This window comes from Panthera leo, chromosome B2 (assembly GCF_018350215.1).
Source record: "Panthera leo isolate Ple1 chromosome B2, P.leo_Ple1_pat1.1, whole genome shotgun sequence".
In the NCBI taxonomy this organism is placed as follows: Eukaryota; Metazoa; Chordata; class Mammalia; order Carnivora; family Felidae; genus Panthera; species Panthera leo.
The window spans coordinates 29,656,121-29,680,580 of NC_056683.1; the positions used below are offsets into that span (position 1 = coordinate 29,656,121).

The window sequence follows — 24,460 nt, forward strand, 5'->3', positions numbered from 1 at the left end:
TTCTGCTGAGTTCCACATCCTTATGCATAATTATGGGCAAGCCAGGAACTCATATTACTTCCAGATCTCTGTAGGTTTGTGCTCTGAGGAAGGCATTTCAATATTCAAAGACCTAATCATTGGCAAAGAAGCAGCCTAGATTCAAAATTAAGAAAACATGGGTTTTTTTTATTTTTCCATTTCATGGAAGCGCCGTTTTGGTCTCCTGATAGTTTGCAGCTGTAGGCCACCAGGCGGCAGCAGAAAACACAGTGTGGGAAAGAGGAAGTTGGGAAGCAAGTACTGGGGGAGGACTGGACATGAGGTAGGGGTGTATGCTTCAGTTGTCAGAGAAAACTGGTGGGGAAATGTGGGCGGAACTCAAAAGTGGACAGGAAATACTGAGAATTCAGAATTAATTGAAAGAATGAGGAAAGAAATGGAGGATAAATTGGGGAGAACTGAAGGGGAATCAGAAGGGTTCAGGTGGGCTTGGAGGGCACTGAGATGCCTCTGGGGAATCCCTCTATCTGTATTCTTCCCGGGGTGGGTCAAGATCTGGCTCCTCTTGAGATCCATGGTCCACTTCAGGAGCAGGTGGCCAGGGGTTTTCTGGAGGCTGGGGTCCTGCTGGCCAGGGATCATCAGGCCGGGGAGGTTGAGGGGGATCGGTTCTTGGGGGCTCAGGAGGCCAGACTCCAGATTCAGGCAGGTCTCTCCAGGGACGACTGGGGCCAGGAGGTGGAGGGTCCTCAAAGAGAGGGGGTGCCCCTGGCCAAGGGTCACCAGGGATTGGGGGGCCCTGAGGCAATGTTGGGGACCCATCCTCTTCTCCAGCCTCTGTGGGTGGGTGAGAGGGGTGGTCTCCGTTGCCTGAGATGCCTGTGGAGGTGGAAGGAGAAAGGTAAAAGGTGATGAGGGCCAGATCCCTCCTCCCCCAGCTAGAGACTCAGAAGGCATAGCATCTCTGAGATAGACCACACCCTGAGCTGACACCACAAACACATCTCAAAAGTTAACTCACTCGGGGTGCCTAGGTGGCTCAGTCGGTTGAACATCTGACTCTTGATTTCGGTTCCAGTCATAATCTCAGGGTTGGTGCCTTTGAGCCCTGCATCAGGCTCTCCACTGACAGTGCAGAGCCTGCTTGGGATTCTCTCTTTCTCTCCCTCTCTCTGCCCCTCCCTGCTCTCTCTCTCTCTCTCTCAAAATAAATAAACTTTAAAAAGGGGGGAGGGCACCTGGGTGGTTCAGTCAGTTGAGCATCCAACTTTGGCTCAGGTCATGATCTCATGACTTGCAAGTTCAAGGCCCAAATCGGGCTCTCTGCTGTCAGCACGGAGCCCGCTTCAGCTCCTCTCTGCCCGGCTTGTGCTCTCTCTCTCAAAAAAGAACATTTTTTAAAAAATTAAAAAAGAAAAAGAAAATAAATTTTAAAAAGTAACTCTCAAAGAAACTTTACACATTTACAAAGTGTATCTTTGATCTTAAAATGACATAAGAACCCTATCTGGTATCATTAACTTGACCAACTTTCTTTCTTTTTTGAGAGAGAGAAAATCTTAAGTAAGCTCTACACTCAGTGCTGAGCCCAGTGCAGGGCTCAATCTCATGAACCATAAGATCATGACCTGAGCTGAAATCAAGAGTCGGACACCCAGCTGACTAAGCCACTCAAGCACCCCTAACTTGACCAACTTTAAATTGACAGGACCTGATATAAGCTCCATCCACCCTGGCTGGGACCCCCAATAGCACGGTCTCTGTGCTGGTCTGTACCTCCAAAGCCATTTACACCTTGGGCCCATGTGGCACCCAGATCCCAGCCTCTGCAGTGACACCCACCCTCTTTCACACAGTCCTCAGCTGTGAAGAATACTTGCCTATACAACTGGATTCTGATTGAAATTGCCACATGGACCTACACCTGAACCAGTAAAAACACTGAGTTACATCACCTTCAACCTCTTAACTCTTCTCCTCACGTGAATACCCAGAATCTCCTCCATCCCTATGCATCTAACTCACCCTCACCTCACTTGACCATCTTCCAACAACCCAGGTTGCACTCCTGGCTTACCTACGGCATACAGGTAAAGGACCAGGATCCCCAGTAGCTTCCAGTTGAACATCATGTCTATCTCCTGGCCCCCAAAGTTGGGGGTGGGCTGAGTCTAGGTGCCTGGGAACCCCAAGAGACTTTATAGGGGAGGCGGGAGAGGAGGTGTCCAATCTCTGGGGAGGGGCCAGCCCAGTGACACAAGGAATCCCATCAGAACCTAACTGGTCAAACCCGTTTGGAAGGCCATGGCTGATGTGTAACCTCTGACGGTGGCGTCCCTCATTTTAGTCCCCCCCTCATTTTGGGACCCAGCCACCCCAGCTCTATCAATGATCTAGACCTTGGTCACCCCACCTTTGTTTTCACATCCTCCTCCCTACACACCCTGAAGCAATCAATACCCAGCTCTCAACTCCGTAATCACAAGGACTTCTACCTTTCATCCCTTGGAGCCATTGGAAGCCAAGAAATGGGAGCAAGCCTTGCGTGGGGAAGCAGTATAATTACAGGGCCTGGGAGGCAGGACGCTCAGGGAGGAGCAGGGAGAGTTGCTCCTGTTTAAACACACAGGATGCAGCGGGGATGGTCTCAGCCAGCACCCCGAGCCTCCCCCTTGGGACTCAGTTTTACCCTTGGAACTTCCACTCCCCTCTAGACTGCTTTCCAGCATGTGCCTTCATCAGACACCCAGGGGCCCTCCCAAGCAGTGACATCTGAAGAATTTCATCCAGAAGCCAACTGGGGTGATGGCAGGTGAGAAGTATGAGGACATTCTGACTCCTTCTCCCCACCCCAGAGCAGGCTCCATCAGTCACAGCCCAGAGCCTTAGGAGGGACCTGCCTCTGCTTCCCCAGTCATCTCAGCCTCTTCCTCCTCTCTCTGGAACCCTGCTCACCGGCCCCTGTGACTGCTTCCCTGGTCCTTGGTGCCAGCTCTCTGTGGCCCCCCACTGCCTGGGACCTTTAAGCCTTGGTCCAAGTCTTGTCGAAGTCTCTCAGAGACCCCCTTAGAACCTCTTCCTCAGGAAAGCCTCCTCTGGTCTGAAGGTCTAGTGAGCTTCTCAGAAAGCCTTCCAAACAGAACACCCTTCCTGCCCAGGCTATTCCCCACCTCATCTGCTGCCTCCTAGTGAGGGACAGCGGTGTCACTTTGAACCCTTCATTCTGCTCCTTCCCCCCCAACACTCCCCAAGCCAAGCCCAACCCACCTCCCCATTCTGGAGCCCATCTCTCCCCAGCCCCCAGTACCCTCCTAGCCCCCACTCTTCATCCCTCCCCGCACCCAAACCCCGTCCTCCACAGCCAGCCAAACTAACTCTTAAAAATGTCACCCTAGGGGCGCCTGGGTGGCTCAGTCGGTTGAGCATCCGACTTCGGCTCAGGTCATGATCTCACAGTCTGTGAGTTCAAGCCCCGCATCGGGCTCTGTGCTGATGGCTCAGAGCCTGGAGCCTGCTTCGGATTCTGTGTCTCCCTCTGTCTCTGCCCCTCCCCTGCTCATGCTCTGTCTCTCTCTGTCTCAAAAATAAAAACATTAAGAAAAAACAATTAAAAAAAAATGTCACCCTAGGGGCTCCTGGGTTGAATGTCCGACTTTGGCTCAGGTCATGATCTCCTGGTTCGTGAGTTCAAGTCCCACATCAGGCTTGCTGCTGTCAGCAAGGAGCCCGCTTCGGATCCTCTGTCCTCCTCTCTCTCTGCCCCTCCACCCCGTTCATGTTCTTTCTCAAAATTAAACATCAACAACAACAAAAAAATCAGCCTAATTGTGTGGCTGCTTCCCAGCTTTAAATTACCCCAAGGGCTTCCTACTGACTTAGATAAAATCCCCTCTACCAGGTCCTCCCTTCCCACTCGGCCTCTGTGCTTGTCTGTCCTCCGCAGGACTCTTCTGGAGTCCTGCCGGTGTGGCTCCTCTGCTTGCTTTCCGCAGCAAAGCAGGTCTCCACACATCTCCTCAAGGCCTTTCTTGTCCCCTCATCTAGCTGTCTCTCCCCAGTCAGGTTCTATCACATCACTGTATGTGTCTTCTCTTCATGGCAATGCTGCTTTGCCCACTTAGGTACTTGTCCATCATCTGTCCCCCCTACCCTGATGTCAGTGCTGTGGGAGCAGGGACCCACCCATCAAGCCATCACTGCAGCCTCTGAACAACGACACCGCCTTAGCTCTGAGATTCCTGTCAAATGAGTGATGTCTTATATTCCTCATTCCTGACAGTGATTATCTTCCAGAGGTAAAGAGTTGGGTTTTTTTCTTTTTCTAGAGAGAGTGCAAGTGGGGGAGGGGCAGAGAGAGAGAGGGACAGAGGATCTGAAGCAGGCTCTGTGCTGACAGTAGAGAGGGTGAAGTGGGGCTGGAACTCAGAAACTGTGAGATCATGACCTGAGCCGAAACCAAGTGTCAGACGCTAAACCGACTGAGCCACCCAGGCACCCCAAGAGGTAAAGAGTTTTAAAACAAAAGTTGAGGGGCGCCTGGGTGGCTCAGTCGGTTAAGCATCTGACTTAGGCTCAGGTCATGATTTCACGGTCCGTGAGTTCGAGCCCCACATAGGGGTCTGTGCTGACAGCTCTGAGCCTGGAGCCTGCTTCCGATTCTGTGTCTCCCTCTCTCTCTCTGCCCCTCCCCCGCTTGCACTCTGTCTCCCTCTCTCAAAAATAAATAAACATTAAAAAATTAAAAAAAAAAAAGTTGAGAATAAAGAAAACCTGGAGCTTCTCAAAAAACTTCCCAAGCAGCCCAGGAAAAGGGGTTTTGAAAAAGGCACCACCTAGAGAAATAGCTGTGAGGGACTCCTCACATTTTCCGGAAAGCAATGGCTGCTGGGAGAATTCCCTTCCATTCCCAGAGACAACATGGCTCCTACTGTATTCATCTTTATTGTGCTACAGAAGAATTCACAGACATCTTGGTAGCTCGTGTCCACGAGGGCAGCTGGCTGACCTCCCTACCCCACCCCACTTCTCCAAGATCCTCCCCGCCCACCTTGAGCCCCCTGCTGCTCAGAGTGCCCGCTGCTCAGAGGCAGACTGGAGGAGGATAGTTCTGGTTGTCTCCTTGAGAAACAGCTTCCTCTTTGGAGATGGCCTCACTCAGGCCCTGCAGATCATCGAGCAGGACAGAGAGCGATCCTGGGAAAGAAGACCCCAAGGGATAGGAGCCCACCGAGAGAAGGCTGTTGCAACTACCGCGCAGAGAACAGGGCATCGGATGGGAGAGTTATGAGGGAGAGGGTTCTCTGGCCCAAGATAGGCATGGATAAGAGAGGTTGTTGGGCCTCCAAGGGTCATGGAGAACAATGCTCATGCGTTAAGAGTGTCTGGAGGAAAGACTGCTAAAGTCCCCCTCATGTGTCCCTTCCTACATGGACCATTACCTTTTATGGACTCTCTGCTGGTGGGTGCTACTGCTGGAGGCACAGGTGCTGAAGACCCTGGGGCCCTGGGGCCGGACTCCACAGATTTCCCCTTATCCAGCAGGGAAGGAAGAACTGCCAACAGTCGCTGCTGCTTGTAACGGGAGAGGAGACCCTCCTGCTGCAAGGTGGCCTGGGAAGGAGAGGGTTAAACGCCACCGAGCCCAGGCAGAGCCGAGCCTCCTTCTTCTACACCTCTGCTCCCCCACCAGCTCAAGAAGGGTCCTGGTCTCTGCCATCCCCTACCAGCATAAGGTTCTTGTCCCTTTCTAGCTCCTGCAGGCGTTGGGTCAGCCGCAGCCCCTCCTCCTTCCGGGCCTCATCTTGCAGGCGCCTGAGCTCCTGGTTCCGTTCCTTTTCCCGGGTGGCTTTGCGCTGCATCTGGCGCAGGGAGACCACTATGTGGAAGCCAGGGCACAGAGGGCACAGGGGTGGGGCAGCCCAGAGGCAAAGAGGCACCATGAGAATAGTACTGGAATGATGGGCAGGAACACCGGGCCCCCAGCTCTATGGCTCAGGGAAGCCATTTATACTCTAGGACTGTCTCTTCTGTCTGGTGGCTAATGCTCCACGACCCTATGGTCCTGTGAACCCAAAGTACCTTCCCCATCCCTGAACTTAGGGGAAATCTGAATATGAACTGGATATTAGATTTTGTGCAATTAATGTTCTTAATGTGACAATCATATTGAGGTTATGTAGGAAATTTTCCTCCTTGTAGGAGATGCAGCTGAATGGTCATAATGTTTGTGACTTATTTTAAATGATTCCCCAAAAAATGCATGTATCAGTGTATGTGTATATATGGATAGAGAAAATGTAGCAAACGATTAGGAACTGCTGGGCACCTGGCTGGCTCAGGTGGCAGAACGTGTGACTCTTGATGATCGGTTCAAGCCCCACATTGGGTGTAGAGGTTACCTAAAAAATAAAATCTTGGGGCACCTAGGTGGCTCAGTTAGCTAAGCATCCAACTCTTGATATCGGCTCAAGTTGTGATCTTACAGCAGTGAGATGAAGCCCCACGTTCGGCTCCTTGATGAGCATGGAGCCTTCTTGGGATTCTCTCTCTCCCTCTCTCTCAGTTCCTCCCCTGCTATCTCTCAAAATAAACATTTTTTTTAATTGAAAAAGATAATAATTAACTGTTAACATCTAGTTAGAGGTATACAAGTGGGCATTATGTGACTCATAACTTGTGTAGGTATTTGAACTTTTTCCTAATAAAAAGTTGGGGGGAGGCTCCTGGCTGGCTTAGTAGGTAGAGCATGACTCTTGATCTTGGGTTTTTGAGTTCAAGCCCCATGTTAGGTGCGGACTACTTAAAAACAAAATCTTTGAGGGGCTCCTGGGTGGCTCAGTCAGTTAAGCATCCAACTCTTAGTTTTGGCTCAGGTCATGATCTCACAGTTTCATTGAGTTTGAGCCCTGTCTCAGGCTCTGTACTGCCAGCTTGGAGCTTGCTGGGGATTCTCTCTCTTTCTCTCCACACCCCACCCCCATCCCTCCTCCACTCGAGCTATGTCTCTCTCAAAAATAAATAAACATAAAAAAACAAAAACAAATTTGCAAAAAAAAATAAATAAAACACTTGAAAAAAAAAATGTTGGGGGTAGACACACACAGGAAAGAACACCATGTAAAGATGGAGACAGAGAATGGAATGATGTGCCTACACACCAAAGACTGCCAGCAACTGCCACAAGGCAGGAGAGGATCATAAAACAGATTGTCCCTCAGAGCCTCTAGTAGGAACCAACCCTGTGTGCATCTTGAGTTCAGAATTCTAGCTTCTCACTTCCAGGGCTGTGAGAGAATAAATGCATATTGTGTTATGGGAAAAAAAAATTGGGGGTAACTGTTGGTATGAGGTTGGGATGGGTGTTGCCTTTGTGAAGGGGAGTGGCTGGGAGGGGCTTAGGAGGCTCGGGGCTGGTCACATGCCAGTGCTTGATACGGGCACTGGCTACCTGAGTGTGTTCACCACCTGAGAATTTGTGCCATTTCTTGATAACTTCATTATTTGCATACTACCAAAACAGCTTTTAAAAAACCTATGTTCAACACTTCCTGAATCTCCCCAGAAGCCCATGTGCATCCCAGCAAATCTCACCTGCCTTGCCATGCTCCCTCCGAGCCTCATTCAATCTCCTCTCTGTTTCTAAGAGCTGTTCCCGAAGCCTAGTTTCCACTTCAGCCACCTTCTCTTGCAGAGCTGGGGGGGTGGGGAGGTGCAAATCGGGTGTGACAGGGGGAGCCTTGGTTCTCCGCTCCCCCCAGTCCTCCAGGGTAAACCCATTTCCCCTCCGGCACACCTTGCCCATAGATCTCCTGCTGCTGGGTCAGTTCCTGTCGGAGACTGGCAGCCTCCTGTGTGCTCTCCTGCTGGCCCTGGCGAGCCGCTTCCAGCTGCAGCCCCACACTAGCCAGGGACTCCTGGGTCCGCTGCAGCTCCTGCTCCAGCTGCTGGGCGACCTTGCTCAGCTGCTGCCGCTCCGCCTCCCCTGGGAAGAGGCGGCACTCACAGGCCTCCCCTTGCCAGGCCCCAGCTCTTCCCTCCTCTCCACCCACAAGGCACCCAATTCAGGCCTGTGCTTCAGCCCAGGGACTCCAGGACCAAGAGTACCTTGCTCCCGGGCCTGGCCCACCTCCCGCTGGATGATATGGGCACTCAGCTGCAGTTCTGTGTCCAGGCGGTTCCGTTCTTCCCGCAGCTGCTCCAACTCAAGGCTCACATCTGTGGCCGGTGGGGGTTGGGGGCAGCTGGGGCAGGGAAGAGAAAGAGGGGAAATCACCCAGCCTGATCCCTAAGCCCCCATCCCTCCTCAGTCCTCACTGTTTGGGGTCCCAGCAAACAACACCTTAACTCCCTCCCATCCACCTCAAAGTGCCCTAAACTTCACCTCTCCTGGCGCAGCTGAACAAGGGCCAGTTTTCGAGCCATCAGGCCTGGAGGAGAAAAGGCAGAGAACAACAGAGAGGAGTTCGAGGAGGAAAAAAGGGAAGAGGGGAGTAAGGGGAAGAGATTCAGGGACTGGTGGCATGTAGGCAGGGGGACGGGTGTGGGATGAGAAAGATGGGGGAAGAAGGCTACAGTGGGTCTGGCAGTTGCCCTACCTACCCTGAACGGTGTGGACTCTGCGGACGGCATAGCTGACTCGGCTGCTGAGGCTGGGAAGCCGTGTGGTGGCCCGTTCCATGTCAGCCACGGTGCTCTGGAGCCAGGTCTGGAAGCTGAGGAAGACATGAGGTTAGCAACACTTCAACCCCACCTCATTCCCAAAAGGACTTGATGTGACCTGTAGGGACAACTTCTATCCTCTACTGCTTAACATGTGGGGAGCAGGGAAGGGCAGAACATAGCAGGGAAAAGAGAAGCTGAAGCCAGGGCTGGAGCACCAACTCTTTGTCCCGCCAGTCACATCTGAGCTCCTCAGCCAAATAAGGAAGAAAACCCGAGAGCCTAAGTCCTTTGGTGTATGTTAGATAAAAATGATCCAGTTGAGGAGTGCGCGCCTGGGTGGCTCAGTTGGTTAAGTGTCTGACTCTTGATCTCGGCTCAGGTCATGATTTTGTGGTTCGTGAGTTCGAGCCTCTCATCGGGCTCTGCGCTGACAATGCAGAGCCCTGCTTGGGATCCTCTCTCTCCCTCTCTCTGCCCCTCTCCACTGCTCAACACTCTCTCTCTCAAAATAAATAAATAAACATTAAAAAAAATGATCCCCTTTCTCATAAGGACAGCACAGCTATGCTTGGTCCCCAAACCTACAGTAAGCCTCTCATTTGGCTCCTCGCAATCAGTGTCTTTAACAAGAGCCTTGCAGTAATGAGCAAGAATGAGCTTCATGGGGTCACATACCTCATCTGGACCCAGAGCCCATATACACAGTAGAGTTCAGTACAAATGATTCACACAGGCTACAACGAGTGCCATAAAGCTGCCTCATCTCTAGCTGATTTGGACTTTTTTGCCTGCAGGCACCTAACATGTCTCCTGGCTTTGGTAATCTGGTATTGTATGCTACATCTGGGTATACAGCATTTAGGTGCACTTTTCCTAAGAAACAGAGTACATAACTTCCATCAGTTTTCTAAGGGGCCCTCACCCCAAGAAAGCATTACTTGACTGTGTATCTTTTCAAGCAACCTGCAAGGTTTATTTCTCATAACCTAGTTTTTGATCACTGGTATGCATTAGAGATCAAAGCTATTCTCTCCAACAATTCCTTGATACCAGTGAAGGCCAGATACCCATGCTTTATCAGCTGGCTGTGCCCAAAGCAGGACCAGCGTGGTGCACGAAAGCTGAGAAGCCTACACAGCCCCTGCTGGGAGGAGGACCTGCATCTCAGGGCAGGGGTGGAATACTCCAGGAGAGTCCAAGTGTACCAATTGGAAAATAAATGAATGACAAAGGCTGACAGTTATATTCCTAGCAGCACAGCAGAGATCAGTTATCTAAAAAATGGTGTGAGCAGATGCTTCCAACACCTCCTGTGGCTCTTATTGAAGCCATTTTTTTCAAGTTTTTATTTACTTTATTGGGGGGGGGGGGGGCAGAGAGAGAGAGGGAAAGAGAATCCCAAGGAGGCTCCGCACTGTCAGTGGAGAGCTTGATGCGAGGCTCGAACTCAACCGTGAGATCATGACCTGAGCAGAAACCAAGAGTCGGATGCTTAACCAACTGAGCCATCCACGTGCCCCTTAAAGCCATTTTCTGACAAGGTCTCCAGGCCATCTAGAGACTATCTAACAAACCTGGCAATAATCTGAGCGAGGTTGTTTTAAGCCTCGTGGACTTTTTGGCAACCAATCATTAGCAACAACCATTTCAGTGATGTCCTGATGCCAAAGTAAAACCCTGTGTACAGCATACCTTCCCGCTCTCCTGGGGACAGGAGGCCCATGCAGGGAGTTGAATCTGGGGTGGTTCGTTATAACTAGTCTCTCCAATCCCATGCAAAGTGGAAGTTTTTCATAATTTTTAAGTGAAATTAGTCCCCCAGGTACAAATCCAATAGAAGGTATTTGCTACACCAATATTCTTACGTGATCCATTCAGAACAGCCTCATGGTAATGGTAAACATTTACAGAGTGTAGATGACAAGCTAGGCACTGTGCCAGGAGCACTGTGAGAGCCACCTCAGTATCCCAAAGTCCAAAGCTGAGGAGGGGCTGTTACCCACACAAAGAAAGTATGTTTCTCCTTTAGAGGTCTTTCTAAAGGTTATAAAACAAGAGTCAAGAAGCAAAATCCTAGGAAGTTGGTATGAGAGACACAGACTTGCAATTGATTGAAAAGGAAACCGGCATACATTTCAGATGGAATATCAAATAAGCCAGTAGGTGTGCAGCTTTAAAATAAATAGAGGGGCACCTGGGTGGCTCAGTCAGTTAAGTGCCTGACTTCCACTCAGGTCATGATCCCACAGTTTGTGGGTTCAAGCCCCGCATCCGCAACTGAGAGCCTGGAGTCTGCTTCGAATTCTGTGTCTCCCTCCCTCTCTCTCTCTGCTTCTCTCTCTGTCTCTCTCTCAAAAATAAACAAATGTTAAAAATTAAAAAAATAAAATAGACTAAAACGTGGTTCGAACTAAACAGGGCATAAAATTTTAAAGAAAGAAAGATGGAGTATCCACACTCCCCATCCTCAAACAACTCTGAAGGTGGAGATCCTCCCAGGGGAACTGAACTACAGGAGGAAGCATGGCCTCGCCTCCAGCCAAACGTGCACAGGAGTCATAACAAGTGACCTTTGATGAATGTGGAGCAGGCTGCCCCAGGGGAAAACCAGCACAGGGACTTTTCCAGGGCTACACACCTTTAGCCCTGCATCCTCCAATGGCCAGCTCTCCAGCCCCTCTTGCCTGAAACTCTTAACCTCCAAGGTGCCCAGGAAGCTGGGGAAGCAGAAATGCTACTCCACCCACCCTCCACCCCAGATACCTGCTGACAGAATTGGCCACAAGCTTCAGCTGCTCCTCAGCTGTGGCCATGTGCTGCTGCCTCCGGCGCTGGGCCTCCTGAGCTCGGTTCAGCTCTATCTGCAGGGCCTGGGAAGGATACAGTGAAAAGAGGGGTCCCCTCCCAACTCCGGGGACATCCCTGACCTCCCTCAGCCTCCGCCTGTCTCAGACACAGACCTTGGCGCCCATCCGCTCCACCTCCACCTCTGCGGCCTTGTCCTGCAGGGAGCGCTGCAGGATGGCCTGCTCCTGGCTCTGGGCCACAACTCTTTCCTGGAGCTCTGCCACCTGTGGGAGGAGAGGATGCGGGACAGGGCACAGCTGGAGCGGAAAGCTGGAGGGGGGCACTGGGAATGAAGGGGCTGGTGCCAAAGTCTCCGGGAGAACATCATGCAGGGAGATGAGCCTGGGTTCCTGAGAATGGAGTCTGAGTCCAGGTTTCCTTTCAGAAGCATGTTCCATGTGCCCCCCCCCCACCCCTTGAGGAACCACCTGTGACATACCCACAAAGACTCACTGCCACTGCCCATGCCGCCATCCTTGGGCATCGTCACCTCCTCCGAAAAGCCATTCCTGACCATCCTACCTAAAGCCGGCTGACGCCATGGTCTCTTTCCGTCACTTATCTTTTACATTTTTCTTTAAAGCACGCATAATTCTTTGACATCATCTAATTGTGTGCTTGCCTGTTGTGGGTCCCTGCTCCAGAATGCAAGCTCCCTGACAGTAGTACTTGTCTCTGTTCAGGGCTATGTTCCCAGCACATGGTAGCCACTCAATAAATCTTTGCTGGACAAGTAGCATCCCTCATGTAAGGAGCCAGGGGTTGGGGGGGGAGGGGGGGAGGGGGAATATGGAGAGAAAGAGAGCGGGAGTCAAGCAACCTGTCCCTTCAGCTGCTCCATGCATCCTCTGTGCTCCAGCTCCTGGGCCTTCAGCTGTACCATGAGGGCAAACACTTTGTCGCGCCAGCGCTTCAGCAGGGACTGGCACTTCCTAGTGAATTCAGGCTCCAGGGAATCTGAAGGTTGAACCTGCAGGGTGGAGGAAGGGTGGAAGTGTGGGTTCCTGGGGGGGGGCAGAGGAAGGGGGTGGGGTGTCGTTTTGTTTTGTCTGGCCCGACCAAGCAACAAGAGTCACAGCAAGAAGTGTTCACAGAAAAGAAGATCCCAGGAGGTTCTGGCAGCATGCGAACGCCTCCCACACACAGAGAGCCACCAGGGGCCTACCTTCCTGGCCAGCTCCTCCTCCTGCATGGCAAGGATGTGCATGAGGCTTTGCACACGCACCTGCAGCAGCTCCACTGTGGTGTGCAGGCCATCCCGGTCCTCCTGCAAGTGCTGCGTATGGGAGAGGGAGGGCGAGAGCCACCGCCTCTGTAGAACCTCCACACAGGCCCTCATGCAGCAGGCAGCACGCTGCCCCTCGACAGCACTGCCTTCGCTCCTGGGCACTGTGCTCTTCTTCAGGGGGCCACTCCTGTCCCAGGATCTGATCCCTGAGCCCTCCCACCCCACGTCCAGCCCCCACACAGAGGCACCCTGTACTCACTCACTTGCACAGTTTCTAGAAGCTCCTGTCGCTCTGATTCCCAGGTCTGGCTTTGAACCTCAGGAGGGACTTGCTCCCCCACATATCTCCTTAAATTCTCAACCAAGGTCACCTGTGCTTCCAAATCTTCTTGGGTCTTGCTAGGGTTGGGGTCAGAATAAGGCAGCAATCGGTGAGGCACCCTGGAGACCCACCACACCCACCAACCACCAGGTCCCCCTTAAGTCCACCCCCCCCTTTACCTCAGCTGCTTCTGCAGCAGCTCAGCCTCCTTCTGGGCCACAGCCAGCTCCTTGGCTTCCCCTGCCCTCCTGGTTTCCAGACTATTCAGAGATTTCTCCAAGCTCTCAGCTTTGTTGGTCAAACTAGAAAGAGCCTCCTGATGAGCCTGCGTCAAAGAGGAGAGCTGTGGAGAGAAGAGAGGGCACAGCAGGAGCCAGCTCACTACATCTGGACTTGGTAAATCCACTCCTGCTCAGGCCCTGTCTCTTCACCCCTACCTTCTGTGACCTTAGACCACAACCCAGCAAATCACCCAACTGCATATGGCAAAATGGAGACAGTCCTCATTGTCCTCCATCTACCTTCCAATCCATCAGCAGTTCCTGCCAGTCTCCCCCCTTCACTTCTGTCTCCACTGCCACTAACCTTAGCAAGCCACCCTCATCTCTGGCTTGTACAACAGCAACACACTCCTGACCAGTCTTTGAAAGCTTTTGGTGGCTTGGAATGCCTGGGTAGCTCAGTCGGTTAAGCAGCTGACTTAAGTTCAAGTCATTATCTCATGGTTCCTGGGTTCGAGCCCTATGTCCAGCTTGGTGCTGAGAGCCTGGAGCCTGCTTCAGATTTTGTCTCCTTTTCTCTGCCCCTCCCCTACTCGCGCTCTGTCTGTCTCTCTCAAAAATAAACATAAAGAACAAAAAAGCCTTCAGCGGCTTATCATGGCACAGACAACAAAACCCATCTTCTGCCCTCAGCCTGTGAAGCCTGACCTACCGTGGCCTCTGCCCACGTCTCTGAGCTCAGCTTCTACCGCTCTCCACTGCCCACTCTGCTCCAGCCACAATGCCCTCCCTTCTGCACTAACAAACCAGCTCTTTCCCACAGCGGAGTGTGCCTGAGGCTTGGCTTCCCCCAACTCTTCAGACCTCAGGCGATGTCACCTGCTCAGAAGGCCTCCCTAGGCCCCCTACCACCCGCTCCATCCTACCACCTATTCATCATCTGGAATGATCTTGCTTCCACACAGCTCTCTGCCACACCCTGTTGGAAAGGACTCTGCCCCCTCCAGCCCTATGTCCATACCATGAAGTGATCATTTTGGACGTAAATCACAAAGCTGGTCTTCTTATTTTATTTATTTTTAAGTACGCTCTACACTGGACCTAGGGTTTAAAGTCACAACCCCAAGATCAAGAGTCGCATGCTCTACCAAATGAGCCAGCCAGGTGCCCCATAAAACTGGTCTTTTTAGACATAAAATACAAATCTGATCATGTCATTTCCCTATTGAAAACTTTTCAACAGTTGCGCATTGCTCTCAAGGTAAAGTACAAAGTTCTGAACAGGCCCCGAGGCCTCACTGTCCACACACCATCCAGGGCCTCTCTTATCTCCAGCACTCAAGCCCCTCTGGCCTCCTCATATCCCCCATGCTACCAATGTTGCCCAGCTCCCATCACCTCCCCATGTGCCAGCTAACCAGCCAACTCCTATTTAGCACAAATGACAATTTATCATGAAGCATTCTTCATAAATCTAAAGGCCATTTATATTTTTCTTTGAACTATCTCCTTTGTCCATTTTCTGGCTAGATTGCTACCCTTCCCTTGTCAATTTCTAGGCATATGAGGGACATTAGCCTTTTCCTGTGATATGAACTGTATATACTCTTTAATTTTGTAATTTCTAAATTTAATATTACAAAGCCAATGTATCAGTCTTTTAATGGCTCTGGATTTGGATTCATAGGTAGAAAGGCTTCCCCAATCTGAGGTTATGAAGGAATTCACCCAGGGGTGCCTGGCTGGCTTAGTAGGTAGAGCATGTGACTCTTAGTCTTGGGGTTATAAATTCAAGCCCCATGATGGGTGTAGAGATTATTTAAAAAAATAAAATCTTAAAAAAAAAATGGATGACAATAAATTATATTTAAAAAAAAATGAGATTCACCCATGGTTTCATTTCTTAGCATGTCTACTGGTTAGGGTGGTCTTCCCTAACTCCCCAGACCATATTAGGGCTCCCTTGTCCTTCTCCTGCATGGCATTTCTCCCAGTTGCAAAGAATGAATTAGGATTGAATTAGGTATTGAATGTGCATGTCCCCCACTAGGCTGTCAGCCTCACCCACAAGGACTCAGGCTAATTTGCCCTCCCCAGAGTCCCGGCTCCTATCTCAGAGATGGCAAAGAGTAAACACTGAGCAAGGCTTGCTGACTGAATCATCTCCCCTCCCCAGTCCACCTTAAGACCCCTCTCCCACCCTCCTCACCACCCCCACAATGCTCCCACATGAAGTGGTTACCTGGAGTGAAGTAGAAAGACAAACTACCTCCTAGTGGAAGGGGAAGGAGGGCTTCAGGTGGTGGAGGTCACCTGAGTCTTGGGGGAAAAGTGAAATCTGGATAAAGACCAAAACAGCCAAATCCCTCTTTCCAGATCATCTGCTCTCTCGCCCTCACCGAACATCTCATCACTCCACTGCTCACAGGGCCTGATCTGCGAAAACTGCTGTTTGCTGGGAAGCTTTTGCCCCATTCACCATTGTGAAACTGAACCCTTCTCATCCCCACATTCACCTGCTCTTGGTGCAGCCTCTTAACCTCCTCCAGGTCCCGCTGGCTCCCCTCTTCCAGGTTCTTCCGGACAACCTCAGCCCCAGCCAAGGCAGCACGCAGGCCCTCAGCCTCAGCTCGGCCAGCCTTCTCCGCCCGAGCCAGAGCCTCCAGCTCCATGGCCTGGGCCTCCAGCCTCATCTTCTGCTGCAACGAAGTCTCCCGCAGGACTAGGACCTCCTCCTCAAGTCGCCGCAGCTCTCGCAGCTGCCGACAGATCAGCTCAGCCTGCTGGCTCAAGGCCCGTGACCCCTCTAGCTCCACAGACCTTCAAAGACAGGTTAGCACAAGTGAGACCTGTCTCTGGTGCTGGGAGGGTGGCCAAGGGGACAAATGGAGACAGAAGAGGGTCCCTCTGCCCTGTGTGTGGAGATGAGGGGGATGAAGTTGGGCCATGGAGATATCTGCACTTCCATCACTGTTGTCATTTATCATGCTCCTACTAAGCAGATTAGGTCCACTATCAGGGCTCACAGGACCTAAAGGCTAGCTGAGATCATGGAATATGACCTCTGTTGAGAGAGCTATGTACAGGCAGATGCATTAAACATCAAATGCACACATCATCAGGACACACATTTTGAAATGGAGAGGCTGGAAGACACCCAGAGATTTTTGAATTCTGATTTAAGAGCAAGGAAAAGTTTGAGGAAGTTTCAGAGGAAGAGAGGTCATGGCTTCCAGTATCAATAGAGTGAGACCAGGCATTAGTTAAAAGCATTTATTGAGCGTTAGATATACCATATGAGGAGTTGATAGCACATTGATAAATTACATAGTCTACTGGTATCTTGTAAAGTTTAAACCAGCTTATGTTAACATGGCTCTTGATGCAACTCCTTCACTGAGGCCCAGAACCACAGGATTTTTCTTTCAAAATGACGGGGATCGGGGCACCTGGGTGGTTCAGTCGGTTGAGTGTCCGACTGCAGCTCGGGTCATGATCTCATGGTTTGTGGATTTGAGCCCCATGTTGGGCTTTGCACTGACAACGCAGAGTCTGCTTTGGACTTTCTGTCTCCCTCTCTCTCTGCCCCTCTCTAGCTTGCACACACATTCCTCTCTCTCTCTCAAAAATCAATAAACATTAAAAACAAATAAACAAACAAACTGGCAGGGATCTATAGCCTAGAGACATTAAGTGACTGGCCAAAGGACCCTAGTTGGTAGCCAAACTAGCAGCAGTCTCTGTCTCCTGACCCCCACTCCAGTGTTCCTCTTTTGTCATCATGCTCCTTCCTCTTGAACAGGGTCCAAGGTGGACCCACCTGCAATCCCACTCCAGAGCAAAATGGTAGAATGACATTCCAGTACATTTGGGAAAAGACACACATGAAACATCAAGAACAAGAATCAGAATTTTTACAGACATAACATTGACAAATAGCATGTCCGGCTCTAATGGCAAGCACTCCATCAGAATAAATGCATACTACCATAGAACAGTCTATCTATACTCCTACTTTGCACTTCTTTGTCTTGCCTCATATTATGCTCATTACCTACCGTCGGTTGTTGGTCAATCTACCTCTTCCCTTAGGATTTTTAGTTCATTGATATCAGTATCTCATTCATTTTTGCTATCCCCATCCAGCACATTGCCTTGTTATTTATGCATTATAAGCTCCAGTAACTGCTTATACAAAAATGCACAAATTATGGAACTAAGGGCTGCAACAGGGTAAGGAATCTATTTCAGTGAAGAAGGGTCAGCAGAGGGGCGCCTGGGTGGCTTAGGCGGTTGAACATCCAACTTTGGCTCAGGTCATGATCTCGAGGTTCATGAGCTGGAGCCCCACGTCGGGCTCTGTGCTGACCTCTCAGAGCCTGGAGCCTGCTTCGGATTCTGTCTCCCTCTCTCTCTGCCCCTCCCCCGCTTCTCTCTCTCTCTCTCTCTCAAAAATAAACATTAAAAAAAAAAAAAAAAAAAAAAAAAAAAAAAAAAAAAAGGCAGCTCACTGGCAAGAAAACCCAGGGAAAGAGCAACAATGAATCCCTACCTGCCTCTCCGCCCTGGCTCCTGCACATTGCCAGAAACATCCTGTTCCCACATTATCATTTGAGGTCTCTGGTCTGGCCGCCTCTCTGAGACATCTTGATGGGCTGGGGGTTGGACCAGGGGAATGTCTGAGACCCAGGTGGGAGCCATTCTTGATAGAGTTGGAAGGGGACGAGCTTGGAAGTGGGATGGGGGAATCAGCCCAGTGGAACCTGAGGAATCACACACAATGACAAAAATGGTCAGTTTCCGAGGGAGAGACAATCATCAGTCCCCTTGCCTGGTCCCACTGACCTGAAGGTCGAAACATCTCCACATTACTTGAAGTCTCTAGATTCTGTGTCCAGTCATCTATGTTTTCCTGGACAACAGGAGAAACAAGGACACCCCAGATCAATTTTCAGGCCACCTTCCAAAGAGAAAGCCCTACAATAACAAAATCATAATCCTTTAGTAACTTCCCAAGTAGGAAATACCCGAAGATCACTTGCTTGACCCAACCTGGCTCCTGATAGAACTATGGCAATAACCATCAGGTAGAGGGAATTAACTGAGACAGGTTGAGAAAGAGCTCTTAGGCTTTACTCATACTCTTAGAATTCTGGGCAGAGCCTTTACCCTCCTCCTTAAGTTCCTACAGTCTCTGCTGTTCCTGGTCGGAGGTGAGGAAGGAGGTATGCAGTGCAGGAGCTGTGAGCCCAATCTCCAGAGTTCTCTCCATGGCTCAGCAAGGCCTTCAGGAAGCCCATCCAGACACCACCAAGCCATGACGCCCGGTCCTTCCCTATTAAAGCACTGGCCCAAGGCCTGGCCCCAGATGAATGTGACCACGTGTAGGGCAGGACACTCTCCAGGTCCCCTGGGAATCCAGACAGCCTAGATCCCTTGGCAGAAAAACCAGCTTCCTGACATCTCACCCAAATCCTTCTATCAACTTTCCTTAGTTTCTCTCTACTATGCCCTTTGCAGCCATTCCTGCCACCTACCCTCCTCTTTCCAGAGTCCTAGAGCACAAGAGAGGTCTCTTCAAGGTCTCCCCACCCTCCCACCAGAATTCACCTATTTTCTCCCAATCTGGGATTCCTATCACCCTGGCTACAGCCTAATCGGATTTTTTCTTGAAGGAATTATTCCGATCCCTTACTCCCCCCTCATCTCCCACTTGCTTCCCTGCACTCTAGCAGGTTCTCAGTTCTCGCTCCACCCCATCCCCTCCCCCTCTCCCCCCCCCCCCCCCCCCCCCCCCGCCTCTCCTACAGATATCCGAGTCTACCCTCCTGGACCCTGAACTCTAAGGCCATTCGGGCCACCTCATCTGTTCCTTTACCTGGTCCCTGTACCCCTCTTCCCCTGTAGACCCCTGAACCCACCCCCATACCCCCTCTCGACCCCCTCCCGCCCCCAACTGACACTTCCTGAACGTCCCTTACCCAGCGCGAGAGCCTCCTCTGCCCTTTAGCCACACCCCCTACACCTCGCTCCTGGGCGCGGCCTCCGCCTCTGACTGCGCCTGCGCAAAGCGGGATGCTTGGCGGGCGGCTCTAAAATCCGGTTTCACCCAGGAAGGAGGAGAGAAAGAGATGCGCGCAGGCGCAGTACTGTCTAAAGCCGGACACAATTAAAGCGTTGGGGGATGTCTCCGCGCCCTGGCGGCTCCTCCCAACTCCGGGAACCCGGGAAAATTTGTGAACTAATCAGAAAAAGCGGAAGGCGGGAGATCAGGGACACTCCCAGCACGCCGCCCAATGGAGGGGAAGAGGACAAATGAGCTGGCCAATCAGGAGTGGCATGGGGGGCGGGTTCGCTCGGCGCGGAGTTCAGGCCCGGGAATTCCGAAGGCTAGGCGGGTGCTGCCCGCGCGCGAAGACCGCGCCCCTCTCGACCCCGGCTTCCTCGCTGTCAAACAGCGGCAGTAGCGCCAGCTCCGGGCCCCAGCCGGAGGGGTCCGGGGTCGCCGCACAGTCTGGCACTGCCTGGAGAGGAGACTACTTGGAGACTGCACCGCGGTAGATCGGAAACTGGGCTGGGCAGGGGAGGGAAAAGGCTGGATTTGCCTTGCATGATCTCGGGAAGCTCTTTCCCTTGTTTTTATCCCAGCCGGAGAAGCTGGGAAGCCGCCAGGGTTTAGGTCTGCTTTGTTAGAGAACGTAGGGACCCTTTTCACTGCCTTTTGGGGGACGACAGTGGATTCACTTCCCACTGGGGTTCAAGATAACCAGGTAGAGCGAGGCATTGGCCTGAAGAGCGAGGTGCGGGCGAGCAGAAGGGTTACTCTCTTTGGATAAGTCTGACAGGAAAAAGCTTCTTTTCTCCAAAGAACACTGAGGTGACAAGTTAGTATTGTACAGAAGCAGGAATCCCTATACACACATCTACAGTTTGCATTTTTCTGGAAGTTGCCTAATGTATTGTTGCCTTGCACAGATTGAGTCTCCCCGAATATTCTGTGGCCTGAAGATCCGGTTCAACTAAAGTGCCATAGGACGTGTTCGTTTTTGCGTTGCACTGGGACCTTCCCTGAAATTTTCAGTTGCAAAACTGCTTGCCAGACAATTTTGTTTGCATCGCATGCCTAGGCTCTTTGCACTCTGAATTTGCACTATGCCGGTCTGGGTTCTCTTCTGAGTTTTGCCACAGACCCCTGAAAACTCAGGCCTGTGCTCAGAGTTGCACAAAGCACAGCTCAAATTTGCATCAGACAGAAAGTAAGCCATCAGCCCAGAACTTAGGCCACCGTGCATGGCTCAGGAGTGGGAAAGGTGATGGACTCCTGAAGTGGAAGAGGTGGTGCAGGGGGGGGCACCGCCCATGCTGCCCTGCTTCCAGCTGCTGCGCATAGGGGGCGGCAGGGGTGGTGATCTCTACACCTTCCACCCCCCTAGCGGGGCTGGCTGCACCTATCGCTTGGGTTGTAGGGCCGATCTGTGTGATGTGGCCCTGCAGCCCCAGCAGGAGCCTGGCCTCATCTCTGGAGTCCATGCGGAGCTGCACGCAGAGCGCCGGGGTGATGATTGGAAGGTCAGCCTGGAAGACCACAGCAGCCAAGGTGAGCAGTGAGCGGGCAGTCTTGCTCCTGGGCAGTTGCAGTTCTGGGCTGGAATGATTAAGGGGCTCCACAGTGATCCTGCCTGCCTCCCAAACTCCCTATCAGGTTGGATGGACAGTTGTAGTCCAGACCTGTGTCTTCCCACTAAAGGTGTGCAATGTCAGAATCTCTCTGCAGTGTTGGCCCTCAATGGTCCCTGACTAGCTGGAACCATCCAAACAGGGGCTGGGTAGATCCAGGGCCTGGGCCATCATTAGGGAAGTACCACAGTGGAAATGTTCTGGGACCATTGGGGGCCAAGCTCAGACTTGACTCAGTTTCTAAATTGGCTGAGACACCTTGTTCTTGTCTTAAGGCAGTTATGACATGTTGAATTATGTTTTAGTGAGCAGAGCATATGTCTTACTCCCTGACTTGCAGGCAATTGCATGCAGTCAGCCTCAAGAGGCCTGGGTTTTGCCACTGTCCCCTGGTGAAAACTCAGGCCTGTCACTTTACCTCTCTGGGTCTCAGTTTCCTCCTAGGTAAAATGTAAGGCTTTGTAAGTAAGGTCTGTTGTAGGAGTGTTACGGAGATTAGATAACTGTAGTAGCCAACATTTACTTAGTGCTTACTGTATGAGCCAGGCACTATTCAGGTGCGTTAAATATAGGTGAGCACTAATATCATCCCCATTTTACAGACAAGGAAAATGAGGCGTAAAGAGGTTAACTTGTCCAGGTAACATAGCTGGGAAGGGTGGAGCCAAGATCTCAACCCAGATAGTCTGAGGTATGCCAATAACTATTTTTGTGTTGGAGCTGGGGTGACAGTATGTCTGAGAATGGGACTCCAGTGGGACCTCAGCAGAATGAAGGAAGGAGTCCATTTCCTCCATGTGCCCTGCGAGAGGGCATAAGTAAAATAAACTTGTCCTCCTCTCACAAGGAGCTTAATATCTGATGTCACCTGCTGAGGGACTTCAAATGTGAGAATTTGATGACAGATGTCATGTTCTCCCTCATGTTCCCCAAAAAACCAAAGGAGGCCAGATTTCTCCAGTCCTGACTCTGGTCATTTCTGTTTTTGTCATTCTCTGTATCTGTCTGGTGCCCTCCATCAACAGGGACTTTGGTCAATAATATCCGACTCCCAAGGGGTCACAGACTGGAGTTGAGTGATGGGGACCTTGTGACCTTTGGCCCTGAAGGGTCCCCAGGAACCAGCCCTTCGGAGTTCTACTTCATGTTTCAGCAAGTCCGAGTCAAACCTCAAGATTTTGCAGCCATTACCATCCCGCGGTCCAGTGGCGAAGAGGGAACCAGAGCTTGTTTCCGGCCTATGCTGCCCCCACAGGGGGCCCCACAGCGCCCTCTCAGCACCCTTTCCCCTGCCCCGAAAGCCACACTGATCCTCAATTCCATTGGCAGTCTTAGCAAGCTCAGGCCCCAGCCCCTCACCTTCTCCCGGACTGGGAGTGGGCAACAGAGCGTGCCTGTTCCCACTCCCCCTAGAGAGGTGGGGGCCACCCCTTCTGCCCCACCCCCAAGAAATCGGAGGAAATCGGCTCATCGAGTGTTGGCAGAGTTGGATGATGAGGGAGAGATGCCCGAGGGCTCTCCATCGGTCTTTATAGAGCCCAGGAAGAAGCTCTGTGTCGAGACACCCCCACGGACACCTGGTGGGTAAGTGGAGAGATCTTTCTCAATTTGTAAACTCCCTTTGGTTCCTTTTTAGACCCCCAGGCTGGGAGGTGGCCCTCTGCTCTGGGCATAGGATTGGGGATGGGGATGGGAGGTGAACAGAGATGAGACAGATGTTGAACAGCAGGACCTGAGTCAGCTCTACTATTCAAGTTCACTGTTAGTGTAAATTCATTGTGATCATCCAGGGGCAAGTTCTAGGCTTCTACAGGTTTCCAGTGACCCTGGCTTTTGTGTCACTTTGTTCAGAAATCGACGTGGACGTCCTCGGAAGCACCCAGTGAACACGCCCAGGGCTCCCCCAGCAGTTGGGGGCGGAGAGCCCTGTGCAGCCCCTTGTTGCTGCCTGCCTGAAGAAGAAACAGTTGCCTGGGTTCAGTGTGATGGTTGTGATGTCTGGTTCCATGTGGCCTGTGTTGGCTGCAGCATCCAGGCTGCTAGGGAGGCTGACTTCCGGTGCCCAGAGTGTCGTGTAGGCATCCAGACATAAGGCCCACCAACAAGGCACCAAGACGACAGAGAGCTGGTACCTCCAGGCCTTGGGTGGACACAGTGGGGCACCAATGGGTCTTAAAAAATGTCCCCTTCTTTCCTTGCCTCCCCAGGAGGGAATAACTATAGGGGAAGTGCCCATTGCTATGGATATGGAGCCAAGGCCTGAAGCTGGCCCTCATGGCCAAGGGGACAGAAGAGATGGTTTCCTGCCAAAGATCTTTGTTGCCTCTGAGAAGTTGCCAGCAAGCTGGAAATTCCGTTACAAGCTATAGGTTCTTGTTGTCATAGGCACTAGAATGTCTGTGGTCAGAGTACCCATCAGTTGCAGATGCCATGCCTGAGAAGATAAAAGCCTCAGACTTGGAATGAGTGAATGCTTAATGTTTTGGGATGGCATTATAAGGCATTCTGGGAAAACCTAGGGCACAGCCCCAAAACTTTCACATTGTGGGTAAACCATTGCCACTGACCATGATCATTACCTGGCTTTTCAGAGCTTTGCTTCTATTTCCAAATAAAGAATTAGCTTCATTCACTCTTAGATACCTATTCTTTTTGCAGGTCTGATACTCCTTGCTTTCCAGTTCTTGAGAATGATATGGTCTGAAAAACTAATTCAGACTCTTAGAAGAGAGATGAGTAGATAAAGCAGAGAAATATGAACCTGCTCACTTGATATGGAATGGGCTGGAGGTGGGAGACTAGAGAAAAAGTAATTGAGGTTTTTAGATTAAAGGAAAACAGATCCACTGCCATTAAAATAGGTGGATGGTTTGGTCAAGTTCATGATGGCAGAACCTTTACAAGTTTCACAAGTATGACCATGGAAAAGAGAAAACCTGGTACACCAGCTTGAGTGGATGCTGACCTGATCCAGTGTAGATCAGCTTAACCCACGTATAGTATAATAAACAGATTCCCTTTCATGAGCCTTACACCAAGCCAAGATACTGTCAAAATGGGGTTTCTGTAGCTCTTATTAGGAAAAGTCCCATCTTGACCTATTGCAATCTTTTATGTCCATTCCTTTCTATCCCTTAGATTTACCAACCCAAGGGTTTTTTTTTTTGTTTTTGTTTTAACATGAAGGAAACAGCTCCAAGCAAGGGCCCCAATTACCCCAATTAAGTAATGGCAGAGCCAGGACAAAAACATGGGATTTGGGGAGTCACTCATGGACAAAGTAGGCCAAAATCTTAAGTGGAAACCAAATGGACTTTGGTATCAACAAAGCACATGATGGAGTTTTTACTTGGGACAATATACAGAAAGAAAGTATTTAAAGATAATTCCTTGGTGTAACGCCACTAAGGATACTTCCAGAGTAGAAAGTGGGGAAAGCAAAAAAAAAAAAAAAAGTCAGCTCCTAATAGGGAATGGGCTATAAAAATAAGGTATTCCACTCAAATTTCCCCAGGACTCCAA

At 51.0% G+C, this 24,460-nt stretch overlaps 2 protein-coding genes across 14 annotated transcripts; one reads left to right on the forward strand and one right to left on the reverse strand.

The window, feature by feature from the left end:
* Positions 1-162: 162 nt before the first annotated feature.
* LOC122219664 (psoriasis susceptibility 1 candidate gene 2 protein homolog) lies at positions 163-19,299 on the reverse strand. Of its 13 annotated transcripts, XM_042938184.1 has the most exons (19): positions 18,431-18,694; positions 18,107-18,173; positions 17,814-18,024; positions 15,778-16,081; positions 13,220-13,383; positions 12,982-13,117; positions 12,656-12,766; positions 12,311-12,460; positions 11,604-11,714; positions 11,407-11,513; positions 8,581-8,693; positions 8,363-8,408; positions 8,086-8,222; positions 7,775-7,963; positions 7,573-7,674; positions 5,706-5,857; positions 5,421-5,592; positions 5,030-5,175; positions 776-861 (listed from the first exon to the last, which is right to left on the reverse strand). In XM_042938184.1, exons 1-18 carry the CDS (start codon positions 18,578-18,580, stop codon positions 5,063-5,065), a joined length of 2,535 nt encoding a protein of 844 aa, XP_042794118.1. In that variant the 5' UTR covers positions 18,581-18,694; the 3' UTR covers positions 776-861; positions 5,030-5,062. The 13 variants fall into 13 exon arrangements, 11 of the variants coding, with proteins under 11 accessions (XP_042794115.1, XP_042794114.1, XP_042794117.1 ...); XM_042938181.1 differs by lacking the exons at positions 5,030-5,175; positions 18,431-18,694 and adding an exon at positions 19,243-19,299 and having other exon boundaries at positions 163-861; XM_042938180.1 differs by lacking the exons at positions 5,030-5,175; positions 18,431-18,694 and adding an exon at positions 19,243-19,273 and having other exon boundaries at positions 163-861; positions 18,107-18,238.
* Positions 19,300-19,607: 308 nt separating this feature from the next.
* TCF19 (transcription factor 19) lies at positions 19,608-23,566 on the forward strand. Its single transcript, XM_042938189.1, has 4 exons — positions 19,608-19,818; positions 20,237-20,858; positions 21,964-22,522; positions 22,790-23,566. Exons 2-4 carry the CDS (start codon positions 20,621-20,623, stop codon positions 23,028-23,030), a joined length of 1,038 nt encoding a protein of 345 aa, XP_042794123.1. The 5' UTR covers positions 19,608-19,818; positions 20,237-20,620; the 3' UTR covers positions 23,031-23,566.
* The last annotated feature ends 894 nt before the right edge of the window (positions 23,567-24,460 follow it).

Coding starts and splice junctions, on each gene's coding strand:
- LOC122219664 (XM_042938185.1), bottom strand. CDS start 18,580: ATGGCTTGGTGGTGTCTGGATGGGCTTCCTGAAGGCCTTGCTGAGCCA. Junction 16,082..17,813: donor GAGCCAGGGCGGAGAGGCAG/GTAGGGATTCAT, acceptor CTGTCTTTGAAG/GTCTGTGGAGCTAGAGGGGT. Junction 7,964..8,085: donor GGGCCAGGCCCGGGAGCAAG/GTACTCTTGGTC, acceptor GCCTCTTCCCAG/GGGAGGCGGAGCGGCAGCAG.
- TCF19 (XM_042938189.1), top strand. CDS start 20,621: ATGCTGCCCTGCTTCCAGCTGCTGCGCATAGGGGGCGGCAGGGGTGGT. Junction 20,859..21,963: donor GGAAGACCACAGCAGCCAAG/GTGAGCAGTGAG, acceptor CTCCATCAACAG/GGACTTTGGTCAATAATATC. Junction 22,523..22,789: donor CCCCCACGGACACCTGGTGG/GTAAGTGGAGAG, acceptor CACTTTGTTCAG/AAATCGACGTGGACGTCCTC.